The sequence below is a fragment of the Corvus brachyrhynchos genome, unplaced genomic scaffold, assembly GCF_000691975.1.
Source record: "Corvus brachyrhynchos isolate BGI_N302 unplaced genomic scaffold, ASM69197v1 scaffold152, whole genome shotgun sequence".
Taxonomy (NCBI): Eukaryota; Metazoa; Chordata; class Aves; order Passeriformes; family Corvidae; genus Corvus; species Corvus brachyrhynchos.
This window is the reverse complement of record NW_008237447.1, coordinates 1,657,476-1,679,916: the sequence shown is the minus strand read 5'-3', so window position 1 is coordinate 1,679,916 and position 22,441 is coordinate 1,657,476. Positions and strand designations below refer to the sequence as shown.

Sequence of the window (22,441 nt, the reverse complement as noted above, 5' to 3'; positions counted from 1 at the left end):
GAGAGTGGGGGAACCTCAGGGACTAGAAGCTGCTTGGGGCTGAAATCCCACCTCAGGCAGGAAATATCTTCATGAAGGTGACAATGATGCCATCAGCATGCATAGGCAGAGCTGCTCTGTGCTCTTCACATACCGCTGGAACGTACTTCCTCTCCAGCTCAGGGGTTTAGCCATATTGGAACACCCTGAAGTGCTCTTTAGGGTGGGTGTCTCTGTGGCCCAACCCCAACTCCCTCATCTTCCTGATCATTCAACATCCTTGGCCCTCCAGGCAGTCTGCTTTGGTATAGGCAGGGAACAGTTTCTTCAGACCCTATCAACACTCTGCGTCTCAGCCAGCTCACTTGGTGGTGACCCAGAGGGCTGGAATTGGGGCTGTCTCAGCCCCAGAGCCGACCAAGAGCTTCACTTCAGCCCTTCAGCCACCTGGAGCCACCAATTCAAGGAGTGCCATTCAAGGGAGAGCAGCCAGAAAGACTGCTGCACTTCCCTGTGGTCCTGCACAGCCCAAAGAAATCTGCTAAGTGATCATACCAAAGTTAAGTTAATGTTGATATAATTAAAACAACACCTGCCAGCAAGGACATGCAGTGATAGGACGTAGGACAATGGCTTCAAACTGAAAGAGAGTAGGTTTAGGTTGGGTATCAGGAAGAAATCCTATTCTGTGAGGGTGGTGAGGCACAGGTGGCCCAGGGAAGCTGTGGCTGCCCCATCCCTGGAAGTGTTCAAGGCCAGGATGGATGGGGCTCTGAGAAACCTGATCTAGTGGAAAGTGTCCCTGCCCACAGCAGGGGGGTGGAATTAAATGAACTTTAAGGTCTCTTCCAACCCCAACATTTCTATGATTCTATGATTCTATGATTCTATGATTTGCTTGCTTGCCCTTTAGAAGGGCTTAGGGCCTTCTAGGTTCTCGGTAAAGACTCCCCAGCTGTCTGCAGCCACATCCTCTGCCTGAGAGATGAGTAATGTAATCTTGCAGAAAGGAAATGCAGCGTTTACTCAGAACAAAACCAATGCAGGACGCAGTAGTTGTCAAAGGTCCCAGGGTCCCCAATGTCTGGTCATGGGCTTTCCCAGCCTGCTTTACACCAGAGGATGAGAGGGGTGCATTGTATGTGCTCAGGGTGGTGAAGTGTAGGCAGGGTTTCACTGCACCCAGGCATGGAGCAGAAGGAACAAGCAATATCCATATGCTAATCCAAGCTTCTGCAATGACACATCACGGAATTCTGCTTCCACCTCAGGCAGAAATGGGTGACGCTGCCTTTCTTGCCCACTTCTGGTACCGGTTCTGTGTGTTTACCTACGGAAATCTGTGGGGCATCTCTCTCCTTCTCACCTGATGGTAATAATACCTACAGTTTGGATCTTACAGCACCACGAGAATTTGCTGGAAATGGTTTTAAATATATCTATCTGTGACAGTGCCTTCTACAGCTGAGTCACACATGAACCTCTTGTTTGCTTGTTTTGAAATGAGGTGCAATAATTCATGAAAGGTGACATGAGCTTACCATGTACATGCCTAAAATCTAGAGCTTTGTTTTCAACTACACAGAGATTTCTATCAGAAGTTCACACAACCACTGCTTGCATCTCTCTTCAGTACAAATGCTTCATCTGCTGTTGTAAGCTGACCATTATCAGCTTTGTCTATCTGCCCTCAGACTCACCAGCTTCTACTCCATTGTTCCTGTAGAGCTGAGGGTAACAGGGAGGGCTGGTCCTGCAGCTCCACACAAACTGCTGCCTCAGCTCCCATGCTGGGCTCTGAGGGAGCACCCCAAGGGCTACATCCACAACCCTTGGGACATCAGGCAGAGCAGCCTGTGGTAGAGGTTGAAAAACAGAGCACTGTTTCATTACTGGGATGTGGGAGCTTTTCTGACATGAGAATTTTGTGGGGATGAGTTCATCCTGAATGCTAAAAGAAATCTACAGGGATCATTCCCCTTTCTCTGCTCACCATTCTACAACACATTTCTTGCTTGCTTTTGCTTTCACTTTGATCTTAAGTCAATTAAGTTCATTCTCTGCTCTCCTTTTATGTTCATAAACTAAATGAATTACATGATGAAAAGATTACATATTGCTTTTCATGTCAGTTGTTGCTTAGCACATGCCACAAGCAAACTCCTCTCTTCCCACCATGAAGCATTGACACAGATACAAATCTAAACCTCCATTCTGTATAGTGCTATAAACCACTGGTGGGTGGATATCACATCCCAAAACACCCACATTTCCCACAAAGCATAGCTCCCCTTGTCCTGCCAGCACTTGATTAGCAGAGGGGTGGAAGCTGCACTACTCCCAGCCTTCCCCAGTCAGGACCAGTGGCCGGAGAGGACAGTGACTGGCAGTTCCCATCACCTGGAAAGCACCAGCTCCCCAGAGGAGGCCAGAGGCACCCTGACACCAAGGACTCTCTCAGCAACCCAGAGAGGGCAGGGCTGGCATGGCACAGCCTCACTAAAGCTACCAGGAGCCCCACGGAGGCAGCCCAGGCACGTCTGATTCTGGTCAGATTCCTGACAGCACCATGCCCATCCGTACCCCATTCCTCTGTCAGACCCAGGCCAGGAAGTGTCCCTGCTGTTTCCTGGGAGATGCAGCACCACAGGCTGGAAAACACCTGCAAATTCAGGCAGATGGCTCCTCGGAGTGCTGGGTTTACAGGCTGCAGGATGGGATCACCCATGCCCAGGGACAAGTTATATGCCACTCTCCTACAGCCTCTCCTGGGCTGACTTCAGATGAATGTCCTCATGATCTCTCTGCCCTTGACCACCCAAGTCAGCTCTAGCCAGCAGTAACTTGTTATCACCTTGCTTTTATTTGTCTGTGTATAAATTTGAAAACAAGCCTGTACTTCCTGTAAAAACCAGAAAGAGACAATTATTAAATAAAAAACTTAAACATTTCTGAAACAAGGTAGAAAACAGATCTTTTTATTTGGAATAAAATGAATCACAGGGAAAAAGGAAAAAGAAAAAAAAAAAAACACCAAAAAAGGACAATAGCTGGGCATGAACACAGAGTTAAAGGAAGAGCACAGGCTGCATCATTTCTCTCCTGACCTCACAGTAACAGAAACTTTTGCCCCGTTGCTGAACGGCACTTTCAGCTGTAAAGGCGAGAAAATCAGCCATGGTTCAATCTGTCTCACAAAGACCTCTCGCATCTCAGACTCCCATCTCAACGGGAAAAATCCTTCCAGGACTGGGATTACAACAATGGTGGTGTTCACTGCTGCTGGGCACCCGCAGCCCTCCCAGGGCTGGCAGCAGGAAGGCAGCACTAGGACAAGCTGGAGCCGGGATGCACCAGCCCAGCAGGACAAGGCTGGCAGCTCTCTCAGCCTCAGCACTGAAACACTGCCACCTTCCCCAGTGCAGCTCAGAGCACTGTTCAGCCTTTGAAGCATCTGCTGGAGTCGACTGTCCCCTCCTGCCCCTGCCAGAAAGTGCAAAAGTGAAGCAAAGCTGGCTGTCCCCCTTTTGGTGACACTGGCCCGGTGACACAGTTCACCCAGCATCGTTGCTTCTGTGCTGCCACCCCGAGAGCTCTGTGTCACACTCTTGTCATTCAACTCACAGCCTCTGAGGAATGTTTATACTGAAAGGAGTTAGAACAGCACCGTAAGGAAAAGAATTATCACCTCCCTCTCACCGTGGAAAATCTGATTCCTATGGCAGCCTTTAAGAGCAGAGGCAGGCTGAATCACCACCAACACAGCACGGGACAAGGAAACAAGGAGAACAATCACCTATGGCTGGGTGTCACTGATGCAGAGCCTTGGCAAGTACACAGAGATGAAGGACTCCCAGGGAAGCGTGCAGCCTTCCCGCCAGCTCCCTCACCTGGGAGAGAAGCCTTGGGTTTAGTTCGGATTCTGCTGGGGTGCTCGCAGCCCTCCTTGGATGGCATTCACCAGGCATGTCTTAAATCCATTTCCAAGGGATTCACACTGTCAGCACAATATAAAATAGGGATGAAATGGCAAGGGAGGAGAGGAACACAGTACATACCTTCCCATCCTTTTTGGTCCCAATCTGTACCATCTCTGCTTTTACTCTACCATGCCTTTCTAGCCCAGCAGGCTAATTTAACACCGACAACCAATTTAACACCTCACCCCGACTGCTAAAATTGTCTTATACAGTAAATACCTTGCTCTGGCAGCACATCCTGCAGCACTCCCTGCAGCCCCTGGCATCTTTGCTGGGACCCAGCTACCTGCTGCATGAGAGAGTCCCTGCCCTCTCCTCACCACATCCTTCTTCCCTGCAGGTCTACCCCCGCTGCTCCACAGGCACTCCTCCCCTGAGCAGAACAGCACATGCGTAGCAGCAAGACTTACCTAAGAGATTCTATAAATTGCTGCTGTCTGTGCAAATAGCACAGTGCCGAACAAGCCCACATGCACAGGCAGATGGCCACCTTCATCAGCTTGCAGTAGCTAAACCATTACACTAAAGGCACTAATGCTTGCACTGATAAACAATCTCAGCATTAAATCAAGGTTTCTGCCAAAATTGCAGCCCCAAGCCCCCGGCCCCCTCCTGCTGCAGGCAAGCAAGCGAGTGCCAGCGCTGGCTTAGCTCAGGGGCAGCCCAAGCAGTTGGGTTCTGGTGAAAGGTCACCTGTACCCTCTGTCATTTGGGGCACCAAGAGGTGAGCAAAGCCAGAATCACCCCAGATCTACACACAGCATCTGCAAGTCAAATTTCAAGCCGCCACCACTGCTCCTGCTCCAGGCAGCAAGAGGTGAGGGCCAAATCACAAGGTCTGGAGCTCAGAGGAGTGACTCAGATAAGCACCGGGCACGGCAGATACCAAGCTGAGACCTCCTTTGAGCTTCCTTGGCAGGGCCTGCAAAAAGATGCCCTGAAGTCTCCCGAGAAGAGGCTTTCTCAGGAAATCTCTGGCAGGTCCTTGGTTTCTGCCTTGGGACTGGCAGGCCACCTCAACCTGCCTGTAGTGCCTGCCCCTGGCTGGCAAAGACACGGCAAGGCATGGGGTGGGCAGGAAGCAGGAGGAGCCGCCCGTCTCATTCCAGGCTGTCCCTTGGGGCTCCTTAGTTTAGCTGCAGCTCTGTTATCAGGCGAAGCATCAAAGAGCTGCCCGGTTTTATTTGTTAGTGAACCTGCCAGGCCACGGCAGTGCAGCCTTGCAGCCACACGTGTGCTTTTCTCTATATTTTCTTTTTTCTTTTTAAATGAGGTTAGAAGGTCTGACACCTAACATCTTTTCCCTGCTAACATTTTCCGGACACAGTGAGACTATGGGATGCAAAGGACAAGTGTCACAGGCTTCAGGGTGGAACAGCAAGCATGTCAGATCAGTCATCAGTTGGATCCGGGAAACAGTCTGAGGCATCTTCCTGGCTTTCCATATCAACTATGACCTCAGGATCCGGCATTTCCTCAGCTTCTATCTGCACTGGTAAGTTTTCTTCTGCCAGTGACTGGGGCTCAACACCTTGACCAATCTGGGCAGCATCTGGAAAAGGGAGAAATGGTTCATGAGTGCCCACACTATGGCTCACCCTCATAGAAATTCTTCCCCTGGTACCTAATGCTGCAGGGTGCCTGATCCACTCAGTCCCCTCACCAGGCATCTGCAAGTCAAATTTCAATGTTCTTTGTAACTAATCATTTACTGAGCTATCCATCATGCCTTAAAGCACTTTGGTATTGAAGGTGTCTGGCCTCTTAATACCAAAGTACTTTAGTACTGCTAGTACCAAACCTTTAGTACCAAAATATTAAAGCCAAATCTATTCTCTTACATCTGAATAATTAAAGCTGGCTAAGAGCATACATTTAGTATGTTCTCACCTACTTTCCACGCATACCTCTGCTTTTTCCTTAATTGTAAAAAATTTAAATATGGGCTACTTTTTTAGTCAAACTTCTAATGTGTGAATTTTTCATTAAAAGCTCTACACTTGAAGTATATTAATATTAAACAATGACCTGAAAGACTTTTTTTTTTCCCCTCTTTCTTGCTCTATCTTCATGAGTAGCATTTAATATTTTAAAAGCAGAGCAAAGAGCATCCAAGGTTACACACAGAGCACAGCCAAGCTACAAGAGGCTGTGCACAGTACAGTGAAGGACACCAGAAATGGAGACAGCAGTGCTGAGACCAGGCTATGACCTCTGTAACGCTGCTCCAGTTCATGACATCTCTGCTAAACCTACTTCAGCTGATGATGGTGCATTACTAGGCAAGGCGTTGCCAGCATTTTTATTTGGGTAACAAAACTGAGGGAAAGATAATGCAAAAAATGGAGTATTAATATCAAGCACTTACAGAACAGGAGATATCTGAAGGGTTTTTATCACTGCACTCTCTTGACCATATTGTGCTAAAGCTGTGGGGGTTTATGCTCAATTTCTTTGAAGAATTTAAAATGTGACCATATTCCCACTTCAGCCTCAATTTAAGAAAATACACAAGCCTCTGGCTTTGATGGGATTTAGCTCTGTTTACAGCTCAGCATATTGGTTCATGCTGTCCTGAAGATTACTGCTTACAAAAACAACACCGATTTTTATAAAACGTTACTGATGAGAAGGGGAGAGGGCTGAGAAAATTGCAGGAAAACTGCTTGGGGGAGTTTGGGGGGGTTGCTGGTTTTGAGGTATGTGTTTTAACACGGGAGATAGCAGAACAGGCAGTCTGCAGCCTGCTGGCAGCACCCTCTGTGGGATGCTTGTGGGATGGCTGCCCCTACCTCTCATGGCATGAGTAAGGTACTGAAAAATGCCCTGCTGCAGCTCCTGGACAAGCTGCAGCACCTTCCCTGTGCTGGCATGTCCCAGGCCCCTCTCTACTGTCACCTCCACCCCCACCAGCCGCACACAAACACTGTGTCCCTCCTAAATAAGGTATCTGTCTGACTTCACACCAGTCACTGGACTCACCAGGCTTCGGAGGATGGTCAGTTTGGGCAGCTTGAGCCTCGACACGGTCTCCATTGGGGGGACTCTTCATGCCTTCGCTGGACACCACTGACATTGTTAATCCATCATCCTTCTCCTCCTCTATAAAACCAAAGCCAGAGACTTGAAGGAAGAGGCCTCCCACGCCCCCAGCCTCGGCAGGTCTGCTGTGAGGCCAGACCCCCCACACGTGTCTGTGTCCCCTCCTCATGTGGCACTGGCTCCACTCCCAGAGCGGACAGATGCCGAGAATGGAGTGCCACTGCCAACCTGACAGAGACCAGCCTGGCCATGCTGGCAGGATCACAGCTTGAGGTGGCACGGGCAGATTGCACTCAGGGACTGGTGCTGACTGGTGCCATCAGAAACCTTCAGGTCATTTTGGGATCACACCTGAATGAGGTTCAATGTTATTGCCCATAGGAAAAGTTTTGTTGTGGGTTTTTTTCTGGCCAGGAGCACATGGTGACAAGTATGAGGTGAGTAAAGGAAAAGTGGGGTTTAATTCAAGACCCTGCTAGCCGTAAGAGCTGCCTACCAGCAAGCAGACTTCTGCTCTACCAGGTCAAGGGAGGACAGGCTGCAGGACAAGCAGCCACCCAGCTGACCCCAGTTTACTCTAAAGCCATGTCAACCCCAGCCTGCACAAACACTGTCCTCTCCAATACTCATCCCCAGGGGGTCACAGCATTCCCCACTCACCTGAAGGCACTGGGATGAATTTGTGTCTCCTCTTCATGCAGCAACATACGGCTGCAGGCAAAGCCACCACCAGGATAAGCACACCGGCTGCACACCCTGCCAGGATGTAAATGAACCCCGGGTACCGCAGCAGGTCTGCGAGAAGGACACAGCATTGTCAGGTACCGTGGTGGACAAGCTCCTTTCTCCCAGTGGGAGAAACCCTACAGCCAGATTAGAGCATGTGGACGTCACTGTTGCTTTGGTTTGGATCACGGGAGCTGATACTGTGAGTGGTGGCACTTTGTGATTTTTATCACTTTGTTTAATTATAGCATGAAATTTTTCATTAGGAGAAGAGGCCTGTGTGCCTAAGCTGTGCGCATTCGCTTCTGCCTGCTCTGACCACTGGCATCCACGGCAATTTGTAAGTTTTAACCAAATTTAGCAGGGAGGGTGGTGGTTTGAAAGATACTACATTTCAACAAGTTGTACGAAAACGGGCAGCTGAGGAGGGAGACCTAAGGAAGCTGAAGGAAAAGCTGCAGAGTCTATCCTCAGAGCTGGTATCAGAGACTCCGCTTATGAGTATCAGAGACCGCATAATGAGTGCACCAACCCCAGAGCAAGTCTCATCAGAGCCTGCACTGCCTCAGGCACCAAAGACTGGCCACTCGAGCCAGAGCTGTAGGAAAAAAAATCCTTCCCCGACTCCGCTGCTGCTCAGGGAAGGATTCCGCTCCGTTCTCCTGCCCAGCCAGGAGTGTGCGGAACACGCAGCAGGAGTGAGGGCTGCAGATGGCTGAGCAGAAGGGCAGCACAAGTCAGTGGTAATTATTACCCAGCTCAGCAGCCCTTGCTCAGGGTTGCTCTGACAGGGCAGACCTACACGTTCGCTGCTGCTGAGCAGGCAGCTGGTAGAGGGCATCACAGACATGCACAAGGGAGACCCATCCAGGCTTGCTCCTTCACTGAGACAATTTGCTCCAACCTAGGGTAGCCACTAGGAAAACTCTCCTTCCCATATGCAAAAAACCCCATGCAGCTCCACTTTAACGAGAATATAAATTCCTTGAAACTCCTTAGGTAAGCCTGTGCCATCCCTTTCTGAATAATTTAACTCCTTTTCAGCAGCACACACGCCTGCACAGCACAGCACTGCACTGCAGCAACCAACAGGCTCATTTGGAGCTTATTTTCAAGCTCTCAAAAGCACTAATTGCTCCGTGTCTCCAGAGACTAGGAAGAATTTTAAGTGTTCCAGGATATACTACACACCATCATACTCTACCTACTCACCAGGATGGTAAAAACAGCTGCACACAGGTGCTCATGGTATTTCCAGAGTGCTTGTTCCAGTCTTTTTAAGAAGAGTTACCAAGTTCCAAAAAATCCATATTCAAAATTAAAAATTTTCAGCAACTCTGAAATAATTTACTGAATGATTTTAGTTGATATAAGCGTAGAGAATGTTGTCAAAAGTGTAAGTGGGAAATTTTTTCCTGCATCTGTTTCCTAAAAATTTGCTGCTTGTTAATAAGGTCTTTTTGAGATAAATTACTGTGTTAAAAATAAGCAATGAACAAGTGATTAATCAATAAAAGTCTTTTATATATGTTGACTCCTTAACTTCTGAATTCTTTGTGTTCAGAGCCCTTTGTTGCCTGGGACGTTTACGGCATTTCTGCCAAATTGCTTTTTGGTAACAATTACTCAAAATTAATTTCATCAGCCAACAGGTTGCCCAAATGGACGTTTTTACACTGATCTTATACCTACAGCGGAAAAACTAAATTCAGCCCTTTGCCTGGAGCAAATAATATCCCACAAAAATAATTAGTTAGCCTCCAATTAAATTAAATGAACCCATTTCCCTCTTCATTTTACTGGTATTCAGAATTGCTTTAATTCACTTTTTAGAAATGTGGTTGCATTTGGTGACTAAAAAGTGGAATTGCTGCCGCTTTCCTTCCAAATACACATCCATGTGTGTGTCCATCCCAACAGAGCTATCACTAAATTCCCTCGTGAGCTTTCCAAGAGGAAACAGGGACTGGGCAGCCACCTAGGATCAACCATGGAATCTGTCAGCACTTGTGTGATTTATCACAGGGCTTGACTGAACAGCTCACGGATGTTCACATCCTCGCTCCCCAGTGCCTCAGCCAGCTTGGGTCTGACTGCACTGAACAGCCTCCAACCAATTTAACTGGGCAAAATTCAGATCACTGCTCCACAGCCACAAATGCCAAATTTGCACAGATTGGCCAGTGGTGCCAACAGGACCAGGCACGGACAGCCCACAGCATTTGTGCTGAATGCCTCCACACAGGACACAGGGTTTAGGTCAGGAAGTTTGCTTTCACACCAGCTGCATGCCAGCCACAGAAAAACAGACAGTATCTGCCATGGAGCTGGAGCGTTTCTAAAATGCTAGAGTACAGTTTCTTTAGTGGCAAAGATGATTAAATTAATTACAGCTAAATTTGTCAAAAACCTTATGGTTAAGTTATGTCTGTAGCTTTGATGTAGCTTTGATAACCATCTTTGCTGCCGGAGAGTAGAACAACCTTCACTACTGGAGGTGCAAATCAAATTATACCCAAGGATCCAGATTTTCTGTCTCATTAAACTCTGGCCTCATTCAAGAAGAATACTCAGCATTTATGAATAGTTTGCAAATGGATAAAGTCTCAGCCTTCTCGCAGAGTTACATGCCTGAGCAAGAATATGGAGGGGAAGAAACCCCTACATTCTATCAGTAAATGACTTGTGTCTTTACCCACTCCTGATGGTATGGGGCTGATGGAGAGACATTTGTATGGATCAGCAAATCTTTCATGCTTCAGGCCTACATAAGGGGAGAAGAGACAAGTCAAAACACCTCAACTGAGTCCAGCAGCAACAGGGCTGAACTAGGGGAAGGGGTTTTATGGGGATGCACAGAAACTGGAAAGCATCTGGGTCATGGATGCTTTTCAGAGTAGGAAGCAGCCTGTGTTTCTAAAGCAGCATAGAGGATTGGTGCACAGAAGGGTGCAAATCTCCATCACCAAAAAGTGGGAAAAGAGACAGATGGAGATCCATCCTTGCTGCAGAGCTGGGTAAAAGAACTTTCTCAACAAACTTATCCCATCTGTGGTTGCAGGCTGTGTCAGTCCAAGGCCCGAGAGGGAGAAGGAAACCAAGGGGTCACTTTCTAAAGGCAGGATTTGGTAAATATAAAAGGCAGATGCCAGAGAAGAGTTTGGTATTTTGAGGACACCAACAACTCGGTTTGCTGCTGCAAGAGACCAAAAGGAAGATTTTCTGGAGACGCTGTTACTCACCGTAGCTGCAAGACAGTGTAATGGGCCTGGTCCTTGTGACATGGCTCCCCTTCAAAACTTCACATACAAACTTCCCAGGCTCAGTTTTGTCCAGGTGAACCATTTTCCCAGCATTCTTAATGCAAGCCCCCTCAGCATTCAGGTGGGTGCCATTCAGCAGCCACCGAAAGACCATGTTCTCGTTGCTGGCCACGTTGCAGGACAACTCTGCAGTCCCATCAGGGAAGCACTGGATACCAATGGTCAACTCTGGTCACACACAGCATGGGGCAATGGGAACAGGGAGGAAAGAGAGAGGTGAGGAGAAGACTCAGCAGTGAACATGAGCTGGACAGAAGCATCCCTTACCAGCAGTCTCAGTACCACCACATTTACTGTATAAAGGGAGCAGAAAAACAAGTAACCAGACTCTTGAGTGCCTGCACTCTGCCCTGAAATGCTTACCACTGCCCACCCTGCTAGTGACTCTTGGTCCCTGTTTTGGGGATGCCACCAAAATGTGGCATCTCTTCGTTTTCCTTACTGACACTGAAAAAAACCAAAAAATAGAAGTCCCTGGTCTGAGGGGATGGTAGAAACATCCAAATTATTTGCCAGCCAGAGCCCTCCTCTGTAATCAGCAGATAACAGAGTCTCAGCCCTCTCCTCCACCAGAGGTTTGTACTTTTGCTGTCCCTCTGCCCCTTCTCCCATTTTAGAGAGGAGCTGGTGCAAACCATGGCCAACATGGCTACGAACACAAGACACCTGCAGTTAGATGGGGTACCCAGACTAGGACATTTTAGAATGAATCAATGGATCATTGCTCTTACTACATTTCCCTGAACTTCTTTCTTTCAGTCTTCTACAATAGCAAACCTATTTCCTACATTTGCCAATACAAACTAGATAGAGAACTGGTATGGTTTTATGACAGCAGGAGTAACACTGAGAACATCCATCCATGGAAATAACTTTCCTCAGAAATCACTTTCTTATTCTAGGACATCATCATCAGTTACAATTCCCTGCCTCCAGGAATATGTTTGCTGTGGAAGTTTTCCCTAGCTTAGGGGAGGCAACAGAACAGAAGGAGGAGGCAAAAGTTCCCAAAGCAAATCCACTGAAATGGAGGTAAAACCCAGGACACTTCTGCAGTCTTTGACTACTTCCAGTCTAAGCCCCTGTTCTTCATACCAAGGAGTCACATCTTTGACCTACTGTGCACAGCAGTTCCGCCTGTTTGCACCCAAAAGGCGTAAGGGATCATTTGTCTTCACTGAGAGCAGTTTGCTCAGACATTTTCATTACAGTTTCGTACACTTCAATTTATCTTAGAAGCCTGTGTAAGTGAAAGCCCTGCAAAAGGAGCGGTGATGATGAGGACCAGAGCAATGCTCTCTGTCTGCTCAGGAGGAAAAACCCTCCTAAGCCTTCTCCATATTAACCCAAGCAATGAGCTGGATCCTGTACAGAAGTGACTTTGTTTCTGTCTTTGCTGCCTGCAGATGGATGAGCAGGCACATCAAAGGGAGCAGGAATTCTGAGGCCATAGGGGACAGGAGGGAGACTGGCATCATTCCCAGAGGCACCTATAGCTCCTGCAAGCTCAAACAGTTTCTTAGGAAGAATATCAAGGCATCAGGCTTCCAACCAGGCTCCCAAGTTCAAAAGTTTTTTGTTGCTAAGGCCACTTACCAAATACTTCCAGTGCAAAACTTCTGGTGTTGTTCTGAAAAACAAATTCATATTTTCCTTCATCATCTTTCTCCACATTCCTCAGCACTAGGGAGCCGTTCTCCAAGTTCAGGCATCTAGTGGCAGAAGTGCCACACTTGGCCAACAAAGTATCACTTAGGACATTTGTAACGCATTTCTCATCCTCCTTGCTCATGCTGGAGAAGTTCTGCAGGCTTTGGATTCCCAAAGAAAAGACTGCTGAGTCGCCGCTGACCGCAATGGTCCGGATGGCAGAGCCTGAAAGGAGAGCAAGCTTGTGTCCATCCATCCCCTCCCAGCTGCCTCCCAGGAAGGCAAATGCCCAGGTGAGACATAAGAGGGACAGACCCAACCCTAGTGACAGGTTGGATCCCCAATGATTGAAAAATCAGAGGAGTGGGATGCCTTCAATAAGGTCCAACTTCCCCCACCTCAGTAGCACAGGAATGGTGTGCACGCCATGCACACAGGGACACAAAAAGCTGAACAGCTGGTCTTTTCTCCCCATAAATTTAAGATGACCATCTACCACTCTACCAGCCCCTGTCAGAGATGAGAGATTGTGCAAAGAGAGGTCCTCAGGGCATCAATGCCATGGACCTGTTACAGAGGGTAGCAGAAACAACAGCTGCAGGAGCACAGCTGCTTTCACCCAAAGAGGAAGGTCGCAGTTTTAACTTGAACAGGTCTCACAGTACCCTTGCACGTTTTTAAGTTGTTGTGTGTAAATCAGAGATGGGTAAATGGCAGGGCGACAGCAACTTGGGGACTAACCCAAGGTTGCACCGAGTGTAGGGAGCTGGACCACATTGCTCTCCAGCCAGCACTCTGCGTACAAGGACCTTACATTCCCCGCTGGAAAGCTTCTGCAGACGCAGGACACTCAGAAAGTACAATATTGTTAGTTATCCTTCGTTTACTAGAAAAATAACCTGTCTTACTCTGGTCTGACTTCCCCTTTCATGCATTAGCAGCTACACTATTTGATGTCGCCCCAAATCTGGTAGCGTCCTTAAAAGATCTTGGAGCAAAATTAAGGTGTCTGCTCATCTAGGCAAATCTGTGCCAACCCCGTAAAGAAAAATCCTACTTACCTTGAGTAACAGTTATTGTCATCAGCAAGCAGAGCAGAGTAAAAGGAGAGCCGAAATCCATTTTAAAGAGCTCCGTGCATCGTATGCTGAGGAGATGATCTGGCTACTGAGCTGGGTGAATATAGTGTTCGGGAAATGATGTCAGAAGCAAGAGTGGAAAAAAAAGAAAAGAAACTCCATAGCGGACAGATTGAATGATGTTTCAAAATAGACGTGCGAGGTTTTGGGTGACTGAACTCGGGCTGAGCCAATGCAAGCCACAATGTGCACTGCAAAGTCCCGCAGCTCAAAGGTAGCTGCGAGAGTGGGAACAGGGCTGAGAGGTGAGGGGAGGCAAAAATATCTCCTGGTCAGCTCACCCCATTTTGGAAGATGCTAACGCCAAGAGCAGGCAAAGGAGAAGTACCTATTTCTTTCATCCTTTTCTAGTTTATCGAAGTGCAGCATCCCCACCCAGGGAGGAGAAATCAGTCCAATCAGATAAAGCACTGCACATGAAAAGCAGCTGATTTTCTGAAATACTGGAAACCATCGCTCCTTGACATCTCACCAGCAGGAAGGAGGTGTGGGACAAGGCGCTCCTTCTGTTCCCAAAGGCTGTGTTGCCAGTGTGAACTTTGCCAGGCTCCTTTAGTGACTGAGTGATACCTGCCACGCAGAAAAGGCTCATACAGCCACCCAGGCAAAGAGTAAAACTTATGGGAAATTAATTTACATTGCAAAACTAAACTGAATGTAGCCTGAAAGCCACCCCAGCTCTGTTTGCCACCCCAGCAAATCTCAGAGATGAGACTGAAAAGCCAATCCTGAAGAAACACTGTGAACCAGTTATCTGGAGGGCCCCATAAGGCAGATACTTGGCACTTTTTGAGATGGCTTAAAGCACACTGGGTGTTGCACTGTGCCGAGGTAGGTTACACAAACAACATAGCAGGAACTGTCTCTCTCATTGGAGGAAGTAAACTGCTATAGCATTACAGCCAACATCTGGATGATTTCAGATGCTTAGCAGATGTGCTGGGGAATAACTGCAACAGCTGGGTTCAGGGTGCAGCTGGAACCTCATCCTTTTGTTTCTCTGGACACAGACATAGACACAGCCCCTTAAGGAAGCTCCATACAGTGGATTCACGTGTACACACACACTTCTGACAAGTGGGTAAAACCCTTGCCTGCACCATTTTTCAACCAATCTGGCTATGCTTGATAAATTCCACATTTCAGCCACTGGTTTGGCCACTCTGACTTGTTATTAATGACAATTACATCTCACCTCCTGCTCCAAGTGTCCCAAACTTACAAGTTTGGTTCAAGGCTATCACAGCAATATGCTGTCTTTATCATATGTGCATAGGACAGGCCTAAACTGATCTAAGATGAGACAGAAATAGACTTCTCTGAGAAAAGCAGTGAAGTGAGTCTTCAGACACTCACAGCAGTGCAGAGGAAGGGAGAGAGAAAAAAGTATTTACAGTAAGAAACACTTTCATTTCCTTCTGTACTGCTGAAATAACATGAAGAAAATCTCTCTCAAATACCACTGCAAGACTGGGGCTAACCATCTGCCTCGGATGTGCACATTCAACTTCATTTCACCTTCATGCTTGAAAGGCAAGCTGGTGGAGCTTAGGCTTGCAGTGCTGTGGGGGAGACACAAGACAGAACAGACAGCATGTGCAGGCTCGGTTCAAAACAGCACCCCAAAATGTCCAGAATCTCAGAAAAACAAGAAGCAAACTGGATCTGCATAAAGACTAATCCAGCACAAGTTCACCTTCTCTTCCAGCCAACGAGACCAGAGCCCATTTACACATTTGCAGTTAAAGCCAAGAAAGATACGGCCTTTCTGCTGCCGCTCTGCTGTTACAGAAGTGACTCTGCACGACTGTGACATTGCAGTGTCCTGTATTTCGTCTCCCTCTCAGCGACTCCAGGGCAAATGAGTACATTTATGACTTCAATATTCCCAACTGCAAGTGCCCCATACATCATGCAGTATATGAAGTCCCATTAGGCTTCTCCTGTCCCTCACATCCTCACGAGCTAAAAAAAGCCCCAAAAGGAATCACAGCCAGGATAAAGATCACAGCACACACACAATCTGTGTTGTCATCAATCGGCAGCCTCTTTTAAGAGCAACACTCTCAAATTTCACATATAATGAAACTGTTAGATGAGATCAGGCATTCATTTCTAGCATTGGCTAATGAGTGCTCACAACACCCTTGGCTAGGCAGAGAATTCAGTTCCCCTTTTTATATAGAGACAGAGAGTTTTGTGTGATTACTGCAGACAAAAAACACCTTGTAAGGCTTAACAGAAATCACAAGTAAAAAAAGGGGGGAGGGAAGGTGGACCAAATTAAAAAAACAACAAGAACTTGTAGTCAGAAGGTGAACTAAAACCTTTTTTACTTGGTGAGCTGCAAGCCATTTTGCCCTTTCAGGCTGAAGGCTTCATGAAAAGAAAATGGAAATTCATTCCATACGTGGCATGAGGCCTTGATGGAGCATGGGAGATGGGAAAACCTGAGCTAGCAAGTAAAGCAGGAAATAACCCATGAAATATTACAGAGAAACCTGTACATATCAACTCTGCACATCCCCCTTTCCACAGGCTGGTAAGCATAGGCAGCACACCTATTTTTACTGTCATTAATGTGTGTCAGTGCTCACTGGGGAAACACATGGGCCCAGCTTCACGCGGAGGTAGCCAGCAGAACTAAATCCCGAAACTCAACACATGCAAACAGAAAATAGGCCTGCAGCTCCAGCAATGCACAGCTGCAGTGGCCCTTCTGTCTGTCTGTCCATCCATCCATCCATCCATCCCCTGTGGTGGAGCAGCAGCATGGCCATGGCTACAGCCCAGGCTGCCAGGGCAGGGCACCGGGACTGGACAGCACTGGGAGAGGGAGAGGTTTTCAGCCACAGGGGCTCTGCAAGGTCCTGCAGCTTGAAGAGAGCTGCAAGTGTGGGAACAGGGCTGAGAGGTGAGGGGAGACAAAAATATCTCCTGGTCAGCTCACCAGTCCAATCCACACCTACATTCATGCATGAGACATTTTCTTTAAAATGGGCTTTGAGTGGCTCACAGGAGAGCTTGACTGTGCAGCCACAAGGCAGGAATGGGGCACACACCTGAGAGATGCTTCTGTGTGGGCAGCAGGACCCCAGAAACTGATGAAGATTCATGTTCATATGAACTCTTTCTTTGTTACGTTAAACTAGCCAGAGAGCTATGCTTATCTTCAAGATCTTTCTTGATCAAAGCAATAGCGATAGCAAGCAAAAATAAAAGCAAATGCTAATGTCAGAGCCTCAACTACAGATGATATCTCTCTGACAGGGACATTTAAAGAAACCCACAAATTAAGAAAAGGGATGTTGCAGAAACGTGCTGAGATCAGAAGCTGCTACAGAAAGGCTCCGAACCTAATTATGGACAAGGTACATGCGGTTTTCTCCATCCTATAGCATCTCTGGAGAAGGCACAGCCCAACAATTGCAAGAGCAAGGGCCAGGATTTCTGGATCTCCTGGGATGCCCAGGCCTGTAACTGGGGCCAGTAGGGATGGAGTCTCTTCTTCAGAGCACCCATGGATATTTTCAGCTTTCTCTTGCTAAGAGACAGAAGGAATGTCCAAGATCCTACAAACACAGTGAGGACTTTGTTGTGCTGGGGGCTTAGGAACAGGGCTGAGACAAGGAAAACCTGTAGTGGTGTCCACTCTGATGCACAAAAACAAACCTGGGAGCCCTCCCTGCAGCACTGCTGTGCCTCAGGCATCTCTCTGGTGAGATACACACGGCTGGTCCTTGTCTCATGTTTCCTGACGCAGCCCCTGCTTTTGCTATTTGATGCTAAGGCTACCTGGCACTGCACAGCAGCTGTGGGGGAGAGATCCAGGCAGGTCCACAAAAAAGCAGAGACATGGCATAGATGCTTTGGTACGTTGCCACCTCCTCTTGGTGATGGCCACCACACTTCCAGGTGAGATAAACAAGAACAGAAGGATGTGGGAGAACACAAGGATCCCAGCTGCCCAGGTTGAGCACACCAACCACATACAGCTCCTCTGACATGGCTCTCCCAGCATGGCCCACCATGACAAGTGAAAAAGAAGAGCCCATATATGGAAAAACTGCTAGAAATGACACAATCTATATTTAGCTGCATGCAGGGTGAAATGCTTTGCATTTGCTTGAAAAAAACCCCAAACAAACCAAATGTCTTGTTATTGCAGAGCTATTCAGACAAATGGGTTCAATCCTGTCACTGCATGAACAAAGCTTGAACGTGAAGACAGAGCACATTCCTCTTCCTCATTGCTTTGTCTTGCCTCATTTTGAGGGGAAAGCAGACTTTGCTAAACCCCAACTTGGAAGATGAACTTGGAAAATTCCACTAACGTTGCCATTTTCAAACTAATCGTGTAAGCATTATTTGCAGAGGCAAAGAGATTTCACAGGTTAAAATTCTCTGCAGGATTCACTTAACAGTGTCTGAGCATTACATCTGCTATGGTTATGAGAAGGTTAAAGCCAGGCTCATTTAGGAAAATCTTCCAATACAGTGTAGAATGGGGACAAAAGCCACCAGAACAGCTTTACAACCATGAGATTGCAGGTGGTCATGACAGGGATTCCCTATCCTGTTGCACTCTAGCACATGAATAACCTAATGTGACAGTCAGAAGATTTGGAAAAGCAGCAAAAAACACACTTTGGTGCTTTTTCCTGATGCTTTGCTACCAGACACAAGAAACTGCAGCCACTAATACCTGTAGCAAATTAAAGAATTCAAGAGCAGTAAAAACTTTCTTTTAAGCAGCAGAGAATATTCTTTGATTAAAAAAAAAAAAAACCAACCAAAGCCCCCGGTTTTGACAACAGACTGAAATTCATTGTAAAGGCACCAGAACAGCACTGAAAAAAAAAAAAAATTTAGGAGATCCACAAACTGAAAGAGGCTGAAAAATAGTGTTTTATAGGCTCAAAGCTGGAAATACAGCTTAGCATGACAACTAGAACTTAAAAGGCAGGTTGAAAAGTCCTTGGTCATGACACTCTTGAACAAGGTAGCCCTGGCTGGGGCCAAGGCAGCAAATAATTGAGGCCTTTTAAGACTCGATTAAATTCCTGTGTACCCTGAAACTGTGAAATGAGTAAGATTTTCAGAAAGTGCAAGCATGGAGGCACTTACCCCACAAAATAAATGCCTGACAATGCTCTGAGAGCAACCCCTGGCCCGTGGGCAGTGCACAGATCCAGCTGACACTCACCCCTTGTTCTTTCCTCTAGAGCCCTTCTGCATACATATTTCTTTCTATCTCCTTAGAGACTGAAATCTGAGTGCATTTATCAAACATTTGGATCTCGGGGTCTCTCCAGGAATACAAGTCATAAAAAAAGGCAAAAAAAGTGGAATGTTTTTGCAGCCAAGGTTGTGTTCAGAATTTGAATATTCCTGCCACATAACACTCAATTTATTTGGCCTTTACACCTCGTGTGCTTTAAAGCAACAGGAGTACAGGTGTAGCATCTGGCCATTTAAGTCTCTGCACAAATCTTTGATGTCTTTAAGGCTTCGATTCATTCTTTCTAATTTCCGTGATTGAGGGTGGTACAGAGCACACAACTTTTCTCTGTTCCTAAGCTGTAGGTTTAGACATATCTTGGAGAGTTTTTGTTCAGACATCTGGTACCTTCCTGCACCTTCCTGACCAAGAAACCCAGAAAAATCTCCTAAATACCCTCCCTTTTCTTTACAGAATTGTAATTTGGTTGGGGAGACTTGATAGCCTTCAGGAGTCAAAGCAACTGGCATTACACGTGTCTTCCAAGCAATTTTCCCTATTTGTACTTGCCATTATCACACCATTCACACATTGCATTAATACAGAGTTGTTGGTTAACTCTCCTCTAAATCTACCTAGGGTTTTCAGAAATAAAGTTGACAATCCTGCAAACCCTTGAGGAAATCCAGTCCGCATTTACTGTTTCCCTTCCCAGGTGAAGGCAAAATTATACTGAGATTCTGCATGCACCGTTATACTGAAACAAGCTGGGCACAAAACAATTATTGTAAAACATTTTGCATTAGCCATGTTTATAGTTGTTGAAGAATCAGGAATTAGAGTCTTGGACAAATCTATAAACTGATCTTCCATCTGAGCCTAATTTAGGGGTTTTTTAATCAACAAGACAAGAGTATTACAGGGAGACTCACAAGGGAGAAAATCCTCAATTATTGGTCTTATACCTTCCCTTGGTTCCCAAGATAACAGGTACTATTTTAAGGAGGGAGGTTTGCCTTCCTGCACTTCGAGGTGTACTGGATTAGCTGACGTTAATAACCCATGGGACACCTCTGAGTTCCTGGGCTATTTCTTTCCCCCTTCAGTCACATGGCCATCATGATGTTTTGGTACATTATCCACTGAGAGTCACAATGTGAACACACAAATTCCTCATGGTAAACACTGCAGCTGTGCCTGAAATTGTGTAACAAATACCTCTCGACCAAGTTTGCTGGTGATGATTCCAACAGCAGAAAAGAATGATTATCAGACTGTGGATGTATCTGTGCCATCAGGTCCTGGGTACAAAGGTAGCTTTACCCACTATTCCTACAACATTTACTTTACCCTTAATTGTTGATCCTTCATGGGGGGTTGTTAATGTCACATAAATTGTGCTGGTATCTACCAGACATGCCTTAAGTTTCATCTCCAATTTTTTAATCTATAATTGGTTCACTGAGTCCCCCAAGGGGATTACTTTTGTATCCCCTTCCACTGCTGGGGCTTGGGGGTCTGGTCTGATCATTGTTCACTGCTTTCATTCGGCTCCCGATTGATTTGATTTTCGCTTTGTTGCTCTCATAGTTCCCATCTCAGGATCACAGGACATCCTCTTTTCCAGTATCTTGGTTTTATTGCAGTAATCCTTTAGACTTCTCCAATTTAAATTTCCATTTCCCTTATTTCCATTATTTCCCCTTTGTCCTGTGAAATTCCTCCCTTGCAGAGCAGCTGCTAACAAGCCAGCCTTCTCTTCCTGCTGTTTTCTCTTCTGCCTTATCTCAGCCTCATCCCTTCCATTATACACAGACGTCGCAGTAATTAATATCTTCTCTATGAGCTTCCCATGCCAGCCCAGAAAACATTGGTTAAAATGCTTAATATCTGGGGTCATTTGATCTACAAATAAGGAGACAAGCAAAGATCCATTTTGCAGGGCTTCTGGGTCCGTTCCACCACCTAGCGAATGCCTTGTCAGCATTATTTTCCTTTTGTCCCATTAACCATTTCTTAAATCCTCTTCAACATAATCTTAAGGCATCTGATCCTGCCTTGTTCTGGTAGTAGGAACTGTCTGCCTCTGCCCACACAGTCCTACCATCCAGCAGACTGTTCTCTATTTTCTTGCATAATCAACACTTTCTCTTACAGGGTAAATAGAATTTCCAGTAACCATCAAACATCTGAACAAAAAGGGTCATATGCACTAAAAATTCCCCCAGTCACTTACTGAACCTTTTACTCCAGACTCCTTCCTGGAGCCTGGGCATTTGCTGCTGCCAAGCCACCAAATCTGCCAGACCAAGTGGCACCATTGTTTCTGCCCCCACTGCTGCAGAAGGAATTACCACCTTCTCCAGCGGGGCTTGCACAGCTGTTGAAGGGAAAGCAGAAGGTGCAGAAAGGGGAACAGAAGGAGTGATAGAGCAAATGGGAAGCAAAGGAAACAGAGACACATCTACGGCAGCTGCCTAAGCTTGTATGAATAGCAGTGACTAAGGAGATGCCTTGGTTTTGTTCTCATTCTTTACCTTACCTTGTAAGACTGGCTTGCAAATTGCCATTAGATCCATCATGTCACCAATTATCCCAAACATACCAAAGATCAATCTGAGCCAGGAAATGGCCTACAGTGTCAGCATTAAACGCATCATGCAGTCACAGTTAGAACTGCCCACTGATGGCCACTTCTGCTCTCTACTCCCACATGCAGTCACAGCCAGACAGGTATCTACAAATCCACAGTCCTTTTTCTTGACAACCCATGGGTACCCACCAATTTTGCTACAATTACTCCAGATTTCTGATAATGAAGTATCTCTCACTAAACCTTGTCTCATTTCCAAATTGAGTGAATTATGTGGAATTACAGAAATTCAACTTACCACCACCTCACCTCTTTCTGGTTGGCTCCCAGCACACTCCCTGTGACAGAAGTAGATGAACTCACCTGGCCCATGGATCAGACACTCCCCATGAGATGCCACAGCTAAACAGTGGATGAGGGGGTTCCATCTGGGCTAAAAATGCTGCTGCAAAATTGATTTGAGATGTTTGTCGACTGAGGAAGAAAGGGACACAGGAACAGAACTACAAAGTGTTTATTTCATGATCATGAGACCCCTCCTTCATCAGAAGGGATCCAGAGGGATTTTTAAGGAGTTTATATACGTCTAGAAAAGAAGGACTAAGCATGGTCATCTGACAGCACGCAGATACACCTTTGCCCTCTCCCCTCACACTCAGTATTTTTATTTTACAGCACTTTCAGACACGCAGTTCTGCATTGCCTCTGCCACCCCGTGGTTAACACAGGCAAAGACCTTCCCCTTCGACTGCCAAACACACGTTGCTGTTTATTAATCCTTCTCCTTG

At 46.6% G+C, this 22,441-nt stretch overlaps 1 protein-coding gene across 1 annotated transcript; it reads right to left on the bottom strand.

The window, feature by feature from the left end:
• Positions 1–2,943: 2,943 nt before the first annotated feature.
• On the bottom strand, positions 2,944–14,340 carry LOC103613700 (hypothetical protein). Its single transcript, XM_008631528.2, has 6 exons — positions 13,762–14,340; positions 12,647–12,925; positions 10,970–11,218; positions 7,662–7,796; positions 6,942–7,061; positions 2,944–5,511 (listed from the first exon to the last, which is right to left on the bottom strand). The coding sequence occupies exons 1-6, from the start codon at positions 13,820–13,822 to the stop codon at positions 5,351–5,353; spliced, it is 1,005 nt and encodes a 334-aa protein (XP_008629750.1). The 5' UTR covers positions 13,823–14,340; the 3' UTR covers positions 2,944–5,350.
• Between the last annotated feature and the right edge of the window lie 8,101 nt (positions 14,341–22,441).

What these genes read in the sequence shown, in the direction of transcription:
- LOC103613700 (XM_008631528.2), bottom strand. Translation starts at nt 13,822, where the DNA reads ATGGATTTCGGCTCTCCTTTTACTCTGCTCTGCTTGCTGATGACAATA. An exon ending in GACAATAACTGTTACTCAAG is followed by an intron (nt 12,926 to 13,761) that starts GTAAGTAGGATT and finishes CTCTCCTTTCAG; the next exon opens with GCTCTGCCATCCGGACCATT. An exon ending in ATTCATCCCAGTGCCTTCAG is followed by an intron (nt 7,062 to 7,661) that starts GTGAGTGGGGAA and finishes TTGGTTTTATAG; the next exon opens with AGGAGGAGAAGGATGATGGA.